Genomic DNA, 16100 nt, shown 5'->3' with positions numbered 1-16100 from the left:
TCTTCCTTCCCATTCCTAAGAGTCTCTGATTTTTTCCAAGGAAAGGCCAAAGATGACCAGGTCTCTGATGTTTCCAGATGCCAATGGATGTGATACCTATGTATCACCCAGGCAATGAGAAGTAAGCCAGGAAGCTGAGCCCGCCTTACCCAGATGGAAGGGAGATGGATGAAGAGGAGTTACCCTCTGGGCATATCCTCCACCTGTCTTCTCTCCTGATTAAAAAAAAAAAAACTGGCATTTTGGAAAGCTAGATGAAATAGAACAGTTGAGTCAGAGAATCCAGTGTTGCCATTAAAGGTTAAATTCTGCAAGGGGACAAAGACTTCCCATTGGGAGGTATTTACAGACTCTTTGCCCTGAAGGTCTGTTCCCCTCCTCCATCCCTCTGTGGGCCCAGTGCCTCCACCATCTGACGTTCCATTCTCTCAACAGCTGCTGGCTCTCCTGTTGTGCTCCCTTCACAGATGTGCAATGCTGTTCTGAACATCCTGCCCTTGAACTTTCCCTACCCATAATTTTCCAAACCAAAGCCTCGCAATAAAAATGTCAGTGAGGGATAGAGAAAATTAGGGTGGAGCATGTAAAAAGGGGGGAAAAAGAATAGGGAGATGCTTTGCACACACACTGACTTGTGTTGACTTCCTCAACAAAGGTTAAAAGCATACGGTGACTCCTCGACAAAGACATCATGGCAGAGGAGGGCAGGAAATTTCCCAGCATGCCACCTAGAAAGGCCACGTTCCATGAAGGAGCTGGGCACAGGGTAAGGTGGTGAGTTCCCTTCTCCATGCCATGGGCTACCAGACTGTCCTTACTGCCAGGCAGGGGGCGAGCTCATGGTGGAAGTGAGAATGGCCTTCATAGTACTTTTTTTACAGTTTACATCATGTTATCGTAGAGGTGACAACGCCATCCTCACAGCTAGGCCAGGTGTCTGCCACCAAGCTGCCACTTGGGAGGCACTGGGTCAACACCTGTGCATACAGCCAGGAAGAACGGGACCACCCGCAGGAGGAGGTCAGGTATCTTACCCTGGTCCAGAGACCTCCACAGAAAGCTCTTGGGAACCAAATTCTCCTAAAGTCCATTGCTTCATTGGTACTAACTTTCTAGGCACACAGTGCAAAGCTGTAACAAGTTAATGAAATTCTGCAGCTCTCTCAGAGACAAAAGAACCTGTGTCATGGAGTAGTAGGGCTTCTCTCATTACCTACTGTAGTGTGCCAACCGACAGCCACAGAGGACAAGGTGAGCATGGTGGGAGGAAGCCAAGGGGCTTTCTACTGGGAAAAAAACCCTTAATTGGGAGAAGCCCTTGAGAACAACCAGTTTTCCTTGTTCTTTGCTACCTTGACCCTATTCCATCACCAAATGCTGCCACTCCCCTGAGATAAAAGAGAAGAGAGCCTTATTACACCATAACTTAGGAAGAAACGCATCAAGACCTAAACAGACAGCAGACACGACATGTCCCATGGACCCATCCCACAAGTCTTGTGTCCTAGGGAGGAAGCTGTGCTAGGCACTGCTGACTTGTGGACGTGGTCCCAAAGATAGGAAATGGGAAGACGGAGAACAAATTGAAAACAGGACAGAGGAGTCAGCTAAGGAGGCTCAGCTACTCCTCGTTCTTGCAACTCCTCACTTGACCCACAGAGGCACTTCCACCGTCGGGAATTACAGCTCGAGACACTTGGGAGAGAGATCCCTTTAGACGTGTTGGGCTTGAGTCCTGGCTCCCTGACCGATGAGCTACCCGGTTTGGGGGTTTGGGACAAATGCGGCATGTTCGGGAAGGTAGAGCACTCATCCGATCAGGTTGTTGGGAGCACTCAGGGAGGTCCTGTGTGGTGTGCATCACGAGGTGCTCAGCACAGTCTCCGATCAGGGAACAGTTCTCCCAGCCACCTGCCCCATCTCTTCCTTTTATGAGAAGGATTTCTAGGCTGGGGGACTCAAGGCCCACCTGTGTGAACACTCACTGGGTACAGTAGCTGGTGACTGGCCGGTTCTGCGACGGCTCTGGGTATCCCCATCACATCAACGGTACCACTTTTATTTTTGGAGACTATGAAAACCATCAGGTCGATTTCTATTGTGATCTTAAGGATAATCTCCCTTAACCATACCTAACCCCAAGCAATTTTACTGTGTGGTGGAAAATCTTCAGTGTGAGAGGTCTCAAATGAGCGAATGAACACAAGATGAATGAGCCCGTGAATGCAAACGTAAAACGTTAAATGGATGTTAAAGACCAAGGGAGGGCCATTTTCACATCATAACGCCAGCATTGCCCTGGAACCCAGCCCTTGGATTAGATGCTTTCCAAAATTTGCACTGCTCTTCCCTCTTCCTTCCTGATGTCCATATCCCCCAAAGCAGCCTTGCTGATACGAGAAGCCAAGAGCAAAGACCGGTGAAATCAGCAGGTGCCCCCACTGTGTGCCAGCAATTTTGGAGCTGATAAAGTCATTAAGGAAAATTTTAACAATGTATAACCTTTCAGCTTTACTCTGCTAACAGCAGGTAGCCTCCCTTGCAGAGACGTGCGCCTGCACTGAAGTAACCAGTGAGCAGGACTTGACCTTCATTTTCAGTATGCGCAATATTAAATATTCATAATCCACGTAACTGTAGCATAAGAAGTAGCTGAGTTTAAACACGAATCAAAGGAATAAATATCTCCCCACAGGTGAGTCATCCTTTCCAAGAATGCCCCTGGAAAAAATGCAAATATCCAGGGCCCGGAACCCCTGTCTCTTCCAACTTTCTCTTGAAATTCTAGAAGCAGCAGGAACTGCTGCATTATGCAATCCACGAATCCTGCCCTCACACTGACATCGTTGGGTCTTTTTTTTTTTTTTCTTATCTATTAGAGAAGAATTACCGTACCTATGTCAAAGAGAGGAAACAGACAGGGATGGAACCAGCCATGGTGACATTATCACCCACAGGGTGTCTGGGGTGCTTTTGACTCAGTTGTACAATTTTTTTAAAGTCTTTGCTTCACAGAGTATTCAGAGTGTGTGGGAGGAAAGGGTCAGCGGAGATCAAGAGACATCAGAATTAGGAGCTGGAGTGGCATATGCCTTAAATTGGACAGAACACCTTTAAAAAGAATGAGAAAGAAGAGTTCTTTTGGGCAGTACCTGCCTTGTGTGGCTAATTTAATATCTTCTGAGGGATAGGATTATTGTGTTTGGAGGGCTTAAATCTTCTCCGTGTCTAGAAGGAACTGACACTTGTGCCTATCCAAAGTCTTGGTAGAAGAGCTCCTCTGCTTGGCTGCTTCTAGAGAGTCTACCGCTGGGATGATGAAGCATAATTTTAACACAGTTTAACATAATTCTCTTTGGCTTTCAACTCCAGGAGCTCGGAGCCACAATCTGTCTTAGCTAGATAGCAATCACTTGAGGCTGCACAAGTGATTCTTCTGTGGTGATCACTCCAGGAAAATTAAGACCCAAAGAAGCTCTCCTCAAATCCTTGAATGAAAAAAAAGAGCTGCTCCAGGACCTATCTTGGCCTAACGATGGGAAAGGAAAGATCCTTAGGGGAGGCTGTCTTTGGAAATGACTTACCCACTACCTCTTGAGAGTAAACTAAGTTCTGAAAGGTTAACAAGATCAGAAAGCCACCAATTATGACATTTTTCTGGACTGCCTTCCCCACCTGCTGCCACATGAAAGTGGAATGACCAGCCACCCCACCTGCCAGCCCATTCCCACAACCCCAATAGGCCTGTCTGACACTGAGCCGGCAGAGCAGACCACCAGAGCCTGTTGTGTATATTAATCTGCCTTCCTTGCCCTCTTCAAGGGGCTGGGTGCAGAGACCCCCATATCTTGAACTTGTGCTGCTAGAACATTCCTCACCATTTTGGGGAGGTGCAGCTCCGATTGAAATTCATGGAGATGAGCCACTTCACGACAATGTCCGCCCAACTAGGCTCATGCGAGGGAAAGCCTAGGGATTTGTTTATTTGATTGATATATTTGAAGGGCTAAATGCTAACAGAAATTTGTCTGAAGAATACGAGGTTTTTCCAGGGTGGTAATATAGGATAACTTCCCAAGAGAAGTTTAAGGCCCTCTTTCCAAGTCCCCCACATAGCCAGCCAAACCACCAGTGTGTATAAATCAATGAGAATTTCAGATGAAAAGATGAATTTTAAGAATTTACATTCAGCTTTCTTACACATTTTCCATTTGCTTCTTATATGTGGATAGAACTTTATTTTCTCTTAGTCTGCTTGATTACAATGTCTAATAGGTTTTTTGTTTGTTTGTTTTGTTTTTGTTTTTGTTTTTTATTCCTGGGAATCTGTGGACTTGCCATAAAGGTTACTTTACAGATTTTACTTCTGCCCCTTACTTCATGTGTGCATGCTTTGCAGGCTTTCCCCAGGAAGATGGAAGACTCCTTGGTTATTGGCTGCGCCGATCAGGTCACCCAAAGGACAGAACCTTGGGAGATGGCTATAACCAAACATACTAATGCAAATGAGAACCGGAAGGGCTGACATAAATAAACATCAAGTCTTCTTATAAATCAAGTCTCGTTATGCCAAACCACACAGGTCAGTGACACAGAAGAAAGACTGAGGTTAGGGCAGTCCCCAGGGAAAATGGGGACAAGTTTGGTTCTAAGATTACTGGCATTTTTGCTGAAAAATTGAGCAAACTGTCCATCTTTGGAATAGACTCTTTGTAAGTCCATTAAAGAAACCGGAACCAGACAAGGGTCCCAATGCTGGCTTTCCCAAGACTGAGCAAAATCATAACTAAATCCGAAGGACCGTGGGGTGGCGCAGGGCATCCAGAGTAGGGGCCCTTTGCTTTGGGGAATTCGATTCCTTTCCATTCTCCTATATGGAGCTGTGAACATCAGAATCTACCGAACAAAAGTCTGCCTCTCAGTAGACACTGTAAAAAAAGGACACAATTCAAATCCATCTAACAAGAGCATTTTATTTCTGAGAAATACAGAGGAGCAGAAAGGGAGGGGAAGGGTAAGAAGGTGCCGAGGCATCTCTCCTAACCGATCACCACACTCACCTCCATGTGAGGGTTTGCTCTGTCTGGGGCACACATACTACATGCCCAAACCCATTTCCTGAGCCTGGCATGGAAGTTGACAGGATATGCACCCCCTGACATGTTAGAACACTCCTCACTCCTGGGAAGAGAATGGAGAAATAAGACCAGGGCTTTAGAAGATCTTTAGTTCAATCCAAATATGGTCCAGAATCATTAAGAGAAGATATTTAAAAGAAGCTTACCTTCAATGACATACCAGTTGGAGATGTCCAGGCTTAAACATCTCTTCTCTTTCTTGGCCAAAAAGAGCTAATGGAGGAGGCGTGTAGAATCTTGTCTCCTGGAGGACTTTGAAAGGACTCTCCACCTGAGGCAGGTGAGGGCAGTCCAGCCTTGTGCATGGGGACTGAAGGACCTCTGATACTCTCAGACTTGGCTGATTCCCAGAGGCAAGTGATTAAAGGGATGTTTGCTTTATTTTCCCTGACATGGCATTTTGGCCTCAGCACCCAATTGCACAAAATCCTTTGGCTGGTGACCAGATGCCTCTGAGAAATTCAGAATTTAGGCGTGCATGAAATTACTACCATCCCGAGCCATAGAAAAAGAGCACTAAGCTCAGGACTCAGGCACACCAGGGTCCGTGCCAACAAGGACACAAAGCAGGTTCCTGGAATCAAACTCTAGTGAACAGTCATACCAAGGATAGAGTTCAGAGAGACAAAAACACTCTCACAGTGGACAACGCAGGCAAAGAGTTCAAGGTCACCGCCCAGTTGTCAAGTTCACGGTCACCACAGAAAGGCGCGTCAGACCAGCTTGGCTCCAGCTTCTCAGCCCCAAGCTTGCAACAGAATCCTTGGAACAAATAAGGTACCCCAGGGTGACACCTGCTGGAACCAGGGCAGAGCTGGCCACTGCCTAGCAGCTCTGCTCAGTGACCTCTTTTGACCCCTATGAAGCCTTAAACTCTGTCCTCAAGAACCGCCCCCACCTCCACCTCAGGTTCAGCCCAGAGTACCAGTTCACTCAGCTGGTACCCCAGGGCTCCACACAAATGTCCACTCTAGGAAATGCTAGATGGCCATGGGCCTTGACCTCTGGGAGTCATAAAGAACTCCTTCCTCCCATCTGTTACCTTCACAAGTCAAGAAGCACCAACGAGCAATGCTTCCACTGAATATTCTGCTTGATAGCTGCAAAGGACAGAGCCATGCTTCCTAATCTGATCCCCAACAAGATTAAAGCATGAGAAACCCTAATGAGAAGAGGACCTTACAAACATGGCAAGAATGGCTTGGACCCTCATTGGCTGGATACCTGTAACCCTCCCAGTGGTTGGACATTCCTACCAAAGCCCTCCTAGCTTCTTGACATCTTTATTGCAAATATTTCAACAGGAAACAGGTATTTGAAAACAAATTAGACCCAGCAAAAAGACTTATCCTCAGATACCTCTCTCCCTCTTACACCAGCAGAATCGGAGTAACCTTCCTGTGACAGCTTGTTTTCCCATTCAGAAAACCAGCAGAGTAGCTTTGCCTTCCTCTGACAGCCTTCCACCCTCAAAAGACTTGCAAATTTTGGTGTTAAAATAAATCAAGTCATCGACGCAGAGGCTCATGATTGTTTTAGAAAAGAGGGCAAGACAACGTATTTGAATACTCACTTTGACGAATCTATGAAGTATATTACAAGGGCACCAATGCTGAGAGCAAAGACTAAGACAACCTGCAAAAGAAGAAGAAAATGCCATCACTTAAAGCCAACACCAGGAAGCTTCATTTTGGGGGGCTTTGTCGGGGGTGGGGGTTGGACACAAGTGGAGAAGCAGATTTCCAACTGCTTTCTGGGGTCCTCTTGGGAATCTCAAGCCCTGGAGGCCCCCACAGGACTCCTGATGCTGCCTCCACACCTTGCAGTGGGCAGCAACCTCTGTGCTGGCCAACAGGGGTCAGGGCAGACTCTTGTTTCTATGGTGCCGGGTCCCATCTTGCCCTGTTAGCAACAGGGTCCAGCTTCTCCGCAACTGAAGTCCGCACACTTCCAGTGAGGAAAGAGCAGGTAAGAATTCAGGGCGATACAACTGGTCATTTTATGGGCATCCTGGACCCAGAAGAACTCAGACATGGGAATATCAATTTTTCCAAGTTCTGACAAGGATTTACAGACCACAAAGTTGACCCATTTTAAGTGCACAATTCGGTGACTTCAAGTAAACTGACCAAGGGATACAGCCATCACTGCAATGAAATGGCTTCGACCATTTTCATCAATCCCAGGAAGACCCCTCACACCCAGGAACAAGCTAAGCCCGCTCCCGCCCCCAGCCCTATGCAACCCCTGATTGACTGCTGGTCTCCAGACAAGAACCATCAATTTGAAAAGCACAAATTTGCTGCTTGTACAAATGTGTGTGTGTGTGTGTGTGTGTGTGTGCACATCCACGAGCGTGTAGTTACAACACTTCTCAAGTATTCTGGGAACGGGTTAGGTGCAGGGAGCCAAAGCCGCTAATACATTAGGCCAGCTACACGAGAAGACTTGTTCATCTTTACACTCTTCACTCAGAATTAATCGCCTCTGATATAAAAGACAGTTTGGCATCTCCTCCAAAGGATACCTGTCACACTGACGTCCATCTGAAGCGTATGCGGCAGCTGACGCCGCCACCAACACTTCTGTCCCCGCTCTACGTTCTGGTTTGTTCATTTAGTCTTTTACAGAGGAGACCAGTAGGGCAACTAAACGGATGCTCAGAAATGAGCAAGACGCGCAGAGCCAACAATTAAGATTGAAAACAGAAAGCAAACACTACCGCTGCACGCTGTGCCAACAAATACCTTTCCGACACACTAATATCCTAAAAGGACCACGCAGAAAGAAGTGTCAGTCTCTTCTCAGAGTATCTGCATATTGACATCCCTCTGGCATCGGCTGGTGGATAGAGATGAATCCCAATTTAACGACTGCGTACAGCCAAGCTGTGTGTGTGTGTGTGTGTGTGTGTGTGTGTGTGAGAGAGAGAGAGAGAGAGAGAGAGAGAGAGAGTCGAGGGGATCACACATGCATATCTGTACTGTGTGTGTGCATCAAACTGGCAGATAGGAAATGCAATCTGCCTATTGTACTCATTGAAAACATTGCAGAGCCCCACGGAGCTACCAGGACAGACAGCAGACCACACAGTAAACACTAACAAACAGCAGGACACTGAGGAAGACGTAGCCTCATAGCACCTGACAAATCATCCTGATGAAAGAAAGTGGTAAAACAGTACATCACTGGGGCTTATTTTATTCTTCCATTTTGTCTCAAAAACTAAACCGTGCTGCAGCTGAATCCAAGGTAACCCTGCAGTCTGCTGGCAAATCACCATCTATCCGGTGCTAATCCTCCTGGCAGGCTCACCCCAGGCTCTCCCCTCACGCTCATTCACTCCTTCATCCCTTTGCAAAGTCATACACACAAAAAAACACAAACAAAAATATAAACAAGCCTCTTCTTTTCCCTCTATCATCTGAAGGAGACAGCAAAACAAATAGCTTAAGATTAATTTTGATCTGTGTTGCTATTTACGAGACATAAGCACTGAAATCCTGGCCCCGACCTCATTCTCAAAATGCTGCAAAGAGAAGGGGCGTGGCCAGGGCACAGGGGAAGGACCTCTTCTTCATTCATAAACAGCTGACCCAAGACTAATCTCTGTCAGCTGGGCTCTGTGTGTGTGTGTGTGTGTGTGTGTGTGTGTGTGTGTAAGGATGCTGAGCTTTGGTCAGAGCTGACTCTACAGGCCAATGAGGGGATGGGAAGGGAGGGCAGGGATGCAGGGGAGAGGGGAGGAAAGAGGATCGAAGCCCTTGCAAATGGCATCACCATCGTTATGAAATGAGCTCAAAATCTAAGCTCTCTTGCAATGGTGAGAATTTCCCAGCACTGGGGGGCCAGACGAAGTAGCTGACACTAATTTGTCCCAGCTGCCTTCACTTGGCCTCTCTGACAGGGAATAATGTGCAGCTTATTTAAGCAAATCAGCCAGTGACAGGAGGGGAGGACTCCTGCTAGCTTCTTAAGATGCAAACTCAAGTATCAGCATCTCTCTGATAGGATGAGGGAGGGAAGAAATTCAGGAGGGAAATGACCTCCAAGAACTGAAGACCTTGGTGAGAGAACCAATTCTTGGGTCCACATGTTCATCTGGAAGGCTGTCTCTTGAGGAGGTACAGGGCATCCAAACTGATCCACCCCCCACACCCCCCACCTCAAGGACTGAAATAATCAATGAGGAAGGGACCAGCTTCTCAAAATTAAGGCAACTGGGCATGTGGTTTTTAAACATGCTAAATGGCTCTTTATCACGTCGGGCTTGATTACATTGTCAACCTGGATCCAAGTGCTACAGAAAATGAATCAACCCCTTGGATTAGGCCGTGGAAATAGGAATCCAACAAAGATTCATCTTCTATAGGCCCTGACAAAGGATTAGCACTCTCTCTCTTCATCTCTTATCGCTCTCTCTGATAAGCCCCCCATTGTCTGAGAACTCTGCTCTACATATGAAAAAATTCAGTCCAGCTACACAGAACAGTTGGATTTTTAGCCTAAATGCTAACGGTTATGTTACAGAGCACCTCCAAATAATTATCTAAGTATTTATTTCATGAAATCTGCTATACTTAAGGCCCTAGGAAAAATAACAAAAGTCCACTTAAAGTCACGAAATAAATTTCTTTGTGGAATAATCCTTACATAGTAATCCATGTCATGTTACACTACTACACAACTAGCACTCAATGGTATGGCGCAGGTATAGTCGTTCTGTACTAAGGTACTAACTAGGTCAAGATATGAATGGGAAAAGAGGTTGAGATGGGCAGGAACAATATGTTCTTTCTTCTCAAAGTGTCCCTTCTTCCTACCTGTAATGGCTTCTAGAACATCCCTTCAGTAAGGGGGAAGTCTGCTGGGAGTTCTTCTATGTGCCTCGAAAGTCCCAGAGATAAAAGGCACTCTAGCCCAAGGGACATGTTAAGATGAGGCCAAGAAAAGCATAATAATATACCAGACACAGAAACACTAGCCCTCCAGCAGCTGAGTCACAGAAGGCTCCCTACAATAACCAAGCTCTTTACAAAGCACTGTCACAAACAAGACCTGGTACACACAGTCTGTCATGTGAGATGAGATGAGCATTCCCTCTCGGGGCACACACTGTGCTGACCTCCACCAGCGCCTTTCTAGCTTTTCACAGGCTGGGAGGTAGGGTCACCAAATCACCATGGGATGGCTACCTGGGATGGCGCTAACTGCCACAGTCTTAGGTTGATTGAAAATACCCATATGCTACGCAGTGGTACCAGGTACTGAGTGATATTTACAGAGTGCCAGATATCTAACAAAAGTGATTTGATAAATGTCATTGAAACAATGGTACTCTTGAGTTATCTGTTCCCAGAAACGCAAGATCAAACACGACATGTGTTTGCATAGAAGAATGCCAGGAACACAGACACAGACACACAGAGACACACAGTGCATCAAAAAAAAAAAAAAAAGTCTCTCCATAACATCTGGCACCAGGAGCCTGATGAATAAATGGAGAATAGAGAGGGGATAGTCACAGATATTTTCATGATGCACATTCCAGCAGTCCCTGAAGATCTTTCAAATGTCTCAGAAAGTTCATAAAAGGGGTGCCTGGGTAGCTCAGTTGGTTAAGCGTCCACCTTCAGCTCAGGTCATGATCCCAGGGTCCTGAGATTGAGCCCCGCATGGGTGGGTTGGCGGGGAGGGGGAGCCTACTTCTCCCTCTCCTCCCACTCCTGCTCTCTCTCACTATCCCTGTCCCTCTCCCTCAAATAAATAAATAACATCTTTTAAAAAAAAGTTCATAAAAGTGGGAAACATGATGGCAAAGCACAGAATATCCCCCATCAAGTCACTGAAGATCTTCAAGGAAAGGACAATTCCAGTGAGATGAAGATAGAATGAATGAATGGGGAAGGTGGGCTCTTAGACACGCTGTCTGTTCTAGAAACTGGTTTCAAGTTGTTGAATTTGGCCCAAGCGCTTTCAATAGACACAAGTCATGAGTCTATGAGGGCCTCCAGACACTGATTGGAGTAGAGGCTCATAAAGGCAGCTACCACCACCAACCCATCACTTGAGCAGCATTTGTTAAAAAACAGAGATGCCCTCATCCCACCCTGGAACCAGAGAATGGCAAGCTGGGGGGATGGGGAAGCTGGGCACCTCTATTTTTCAGAAGCTCCTCCAGTGAATCTGATATATAGCCAAGAATGGGAGTCACTGAATTAAAGCCATTAGGGGAAACCACTTAGCTCAAGTCAGAGATTAATTTACAAATGTCGCCTTAACAATTAGCCCATTAGAACATATGTATGAGGCCTGCAGGCTTTGAGAATCCTGCTAGAAGTAAAGTACAGAGAGGAGGATGAATTAATTCTCTCCTGAGCAGGTTTTATACATTCTGCTCAGCTCACAGCAGAACAAATGACCCTAATTAATGATTTTGCATGTTTGATTGGGGCCTAGCCAGCCCCTGGCAGCAGCGACCCCTCTGAAAATGGACCATTTTCTACATAAAATCCCAAGGGCACATCACTTTTTTTTTTATTGAGGTGTAATTTATATACAATAAAATTTACTATGTAAAAACAATAGACATGAGAACTCCCAAGGCAAAACAACGTGGGGACATTTTGTTTATGAGCGATAACATCATTCCACCATCCAAATTAAAATGTTTGGTCTGGTGAATTTAACAATTCTGACAGACAGGACTCCTGTGTACAAAGCCCAGAGGGAGAGAGAGAGAAAAAAGAAAACTAAAAGAGCAAAGTCAGGCCTGGACTTTGCCCTCAACAAGCATGGAATTCAGAAGTTTAAATTACTCAGGAGTCCCTTGTGGCTTTGATAAATACCACGCATATAAACAGACACTTCTCGGATGTCCAAGGAAGGAAAGGATACAGAAGTAACACCACCACTATCACAAACCCCCAAAGTGGAATAGGAAGGGGAGGGTGGAAAGCCAAGGGAGAAGAAAGGAAATCCCTGACACTCCAGATCCACCTGTCTGATGCAGGGAAGGGCAAGGCACCAGGCGTGCCAGCAGACAGACTCGTGGCAGAGAGGGCACAGACCCAAGTGATGTTGAATCCTGACTCTGCAGTACACTCTTGAGCATACCACTTAACAACTCCAGGACTCAGCTTCCCAATCTGTGAAAGGGGGGCCTGGAAGAGATGATCGTCAGATCAGGACCTGGATAGGTTATTGCACAGGAATTGCAAAAGGATTCAGAACTCTTAGCTTGAGAAGGCAATGCTCTTTTATGTCAGGGGGTGCCATTTGTGGGTATCACTGTAAATTCAGCATGATGAGCATTATGCGTGTCACTAATCTTGTCAGAGGGGCTTGTGTCTTGCAGAAAATCATAAGCAGGAATCCTACGGACTCTCGGATTCATAGTTTTGTGTTTCCAGTGGCACAATCAATTGCTCATGCAGCTGGCTATCCCACAAAACTACAACACAACCTACCGAGGCCACTGACTGGCTCTCTCCTGGCCCTGTGCCTCGTTCTGCTGTTGCTCCAGGGAATTGAGTGGGGATCTCACCCAATCTCCTTTCCGCCTGCCTTTGTGATTCTTTGAAAAGCCCATGTTTCCGTAGGTTTTGTATAGAGGAGCCCACACTCTGAGTATCAGTGTTTTCTTAAGGGAAAAAAGTGAAGGATATTTTTTTTCTTCACAATCTGGCCAGTATACTAATGTTTTCCTCACCCTTCAACCACTCTCAATAGAAGACATCATCTTGCTACCAAGAAAGGTATTTTTGTTATCCTAAATAACAAAAGATTTGTAAAATATAAAACCAATATTTTGACAGTGCCATTTAAACACCCAAAGGTCCCCTAAGTTTCCAAAGTAACATTCTGGCACATTACTTTTGACTTATGAAGTGCTTACACAAAAATGCTGCAAGTTGATTCGCTAAAGGCCAAGACTCCAAACAACAGTTTAAGTACAGATGCATTCAAGAGGAAATAAAGGGAGGAATAAAGAAGTGCTTTCAGTAGTCAGTGTTTAGAATTATAAAATACATGGGACTTCCCAGATAAGAGTAAAACTGTGCTTTATTCAAATGTAAGGAAGGCCAGGAAAAATGTCGTGCTTTTAGGGGCATTTAAGTCTGGTACTTCCAAAAGTGCAAAGTGCAAAACTTAAAGCCATACCCAATATAAAATGGACTGAATTTTTAGGACACAAGATATAACTTGGAGAGGTCCCCCCACCCCTTAAATTGCTTCAAATGACTTTGAGTATGAAGAAAAAGAAATCCCTAAAACAGCTTACAAGACCCTGAAATTCTCAGCCCTGGAATTTCTCTGCTTCTCTGCTGCTGAAGATTCTAATTAATGGAAATTCAGTTCTTCTTACTCATCATGTGTCGTGCCTCCCCACCCCAGCTACCACAGGGCCTTTGCACAAGCATTTTCTTCCTCCTGGAAGTCGTACCTCTCTTCATAGACTACTCATCCTTCAGATCTCAGCTCTGCTATCACATTCCTAACACTTACTGCAGGGATGTACCCCATGAACATAATACTTTATAGCATACTGCATGGCAAAAATTTTAAATTTTTTGTGCAATCATTTGATCAATTCCTCTCTCCTCTGCTGGACTGCAAGTTCTATGAAGACAGGGTGCCTGTCCTTTTTTTTTTTTTAGTATTTTATTTAAATTCAATTTGCCAACATATAGTATAACACCCAGTGTTCATCCCATCTGCCTGTCCATTTTTAGTCATCACTAAACTCCCAGAAGCTAGCAAAGTGTCTCAATCAATATTTGCTAAATAAAAGTGTATTTGAAGAAAAGATAAGAGAGTAAGTTTGGAAACTGGGTGTAATGAAAGCAAGAGAGTTGGATCCTCATGGAGTGAGACTTTGGAGCTTAAAACCTCAGAAAGAGGTAAGGTATAGTTCCAGGGCCAAGGGACTCATGGCGGGAGTGGAGTAGGGCTGGAGAGCATCATGGTTGAAGGGGTTGAGGATTTGGGATGCAAGAGGGCTAGCAAGCAGAATCATGTGCACATACCAGAAGGGGATGGCTGGAGTTGAGGTGGGGAGAAGAGTCAACGATGGAGCCACCTTGAATGGTGGAAGAGCCTGCAGGAAGGGAGATGCCAGCATCAGGGAGAGTAGACAGGGTGAGGATTCAGCTGGATGGCAGGACCCTCAAGAGAAAAGGTTTTGCACAAAGATGGAAGAGCTATGGAGGATCAGATCCAGGGGCCAATGGGCTATAAACAAAGAAGACACCTATGGAGGTGTGAGGGAAACTACGTCTCTATGAAAGGTTCAGTTAAGGTGGTAGATGTCAGAAGGTGAGAATTTAAGTTAGGATCAGGACTGGGAATGTGTGGAAACAAAGTGAAGCACATGTCATAAGGAAATGAGATGCAAAACAATGTAAATATAAGTGTATAAGTAATAAACGAACACACACACACACACACACACACACACTGCAAGAGACACAGAGATAAACTGATACTCCAATAATTAATCACAAATACTGGGTCTCTATTACTATTTATTGGCCAACTACAGTCCTAGCAAAGTGTCTCTGTGATTTCCAAATTAGGTAATTTCAAAGTGACTATAGATAAAAACAAAGCTCTGGAAAATAATAGGATTCCTTCTTAATGTAAGCTACTAAGAACAATTTTATTGTAAGTCACGCATCTACTGGCATACAGACAAATTATGCACAATAATGAGCTTTTTATAGAGGGCAGAGGAGCATTTGACTAATATGGAATAGATATAAAAGGTCTGGATCCTTCTTTTTTTTATTTTCCCCAAAGAAGAATTGGGGGCATAATTATAAGCCTAATCTCTTCCCTCCTGGGGGACCATGTTGATATACTCCAGGGCACAAAGTTGTGTGGATCTCTGCAGGTCAGTGTTTCCCAACTGCCGGGAAGGTGTCAACGATCTAACATCTTGGGTTTTGTTGACCACGCTTGTTTCATTTTGCGTAACACAAAAATATAGAAAAGTTAAATGTGATCCTCTAAAGGTCTCAACTTATTATAATTGAAACAAGAAACCGAAATGATGGAAAGCAACTGTAACCCTGAGTCGGAAAATTTTCCCTAAAACCTGTGACCTTAAGAATCAAGGTTTAATGACACTGAAATCTTCTATCATTGCCTCATAAAACTTAAAAGGTTGATTTTCACATATTTCTATCAATAGCATGAAAGTGGTGCATTGGCAAACAAGATATAATGTTCCATTCGAGGGCTAAAGTTTGAGAGACCTGTCCTGTCTAATTACTGAAGAATCTAGGGAAAAATTTCCATCTGCTGCTGGAGCTCCCAAGTTTGTAGCTAATGAGTTTTTGGGGGACACCGTGTGGCTTAAGTGCATATGGGTCTGGCCAACTAGATTTTTAATTTAATTAGATTCATAAGATGAGAAAACTTCTGTAGTACACTGCCTGGTCACCAGTTGCCACTTATCATCACCAAGGACTAAATTTATGGCCATCTTTGCCCTACTTCTCAAATCTTGCCATAGTTAGAGTATATTGAAGGCAAAAATGAACATGAAAGCAGAGACTCAGATACTTGTACACCCAAGTTCATAGCAGCTTTGGAAGCAACAGATAACAAAATGGGGTCTATGTGTACAATGGAATACCAGCCTTGAAAAGGAAAAAGATTCTGACACATGCTACAACATGAGTAAACCCTGGCGATGTTATGCTAAGTGAAATAAGCCAGACACAAAAGGACCATTATTGCATTATTTCACTTGCATGCAGTACCTCGAGAACTCAGTCAGGTTTACGGAGATACAAAGTAGAATGGCAGTTGCCAGGGTCTGGGAGGAGGCAGGAATAGGGAATTATTGTTTAATATGTAAAGAGTTTCTGTTTAGATTGATCCAAAAGTTCTGGAGATGGATAGTGGTGATGGTTGTCCAACATTGTGGTTGTACTTAAGCCACTGAACCATATG

General features: G+C 44.9%; 1 protein-coding gene across 20 annotated transcripts in view; it reads right to left on the bottom strand.

Annotated features, from left to right (window-relative positions):
* Positions 1-16100, bottom strand: part of KCNMA1 (potassium calcium-activated channel subfamily M alpha 1) — a 718693-nt gene that overhangs the window by 352396 nt on the left and 350197 nt on the right. For all 20 annotated transcript variants that reach the window (XM_041748736.1, XM_041748737.1, XM_041748738.1 and 17 more), the window contains exon 3: positions 6712-6773. In XM_041748736.1, the coding sequence (XP_041604670.1) occupies positions 6712-6773 (62 nt within the window). The remainder of the gene's footprint in view (positions 1-6711; positions 6774-16100) is intronic.

Source organism: Vulpes lagopus, chromosome 3, assembly GCF_018345385.1.
Source record: "Vulpes lagopus strain Blue_001 chromosome 3, ASM1834538v1, whole genome shotgun sequence".
NCBI lineage: Eukaryota > Metazoa > Chordata > Mammalia > Carnivora > Canidae > Vulpes > Vulpes lagopus.
This window is presented reverse-complemented; position numbering and strand designations above follow the sequence as displayed.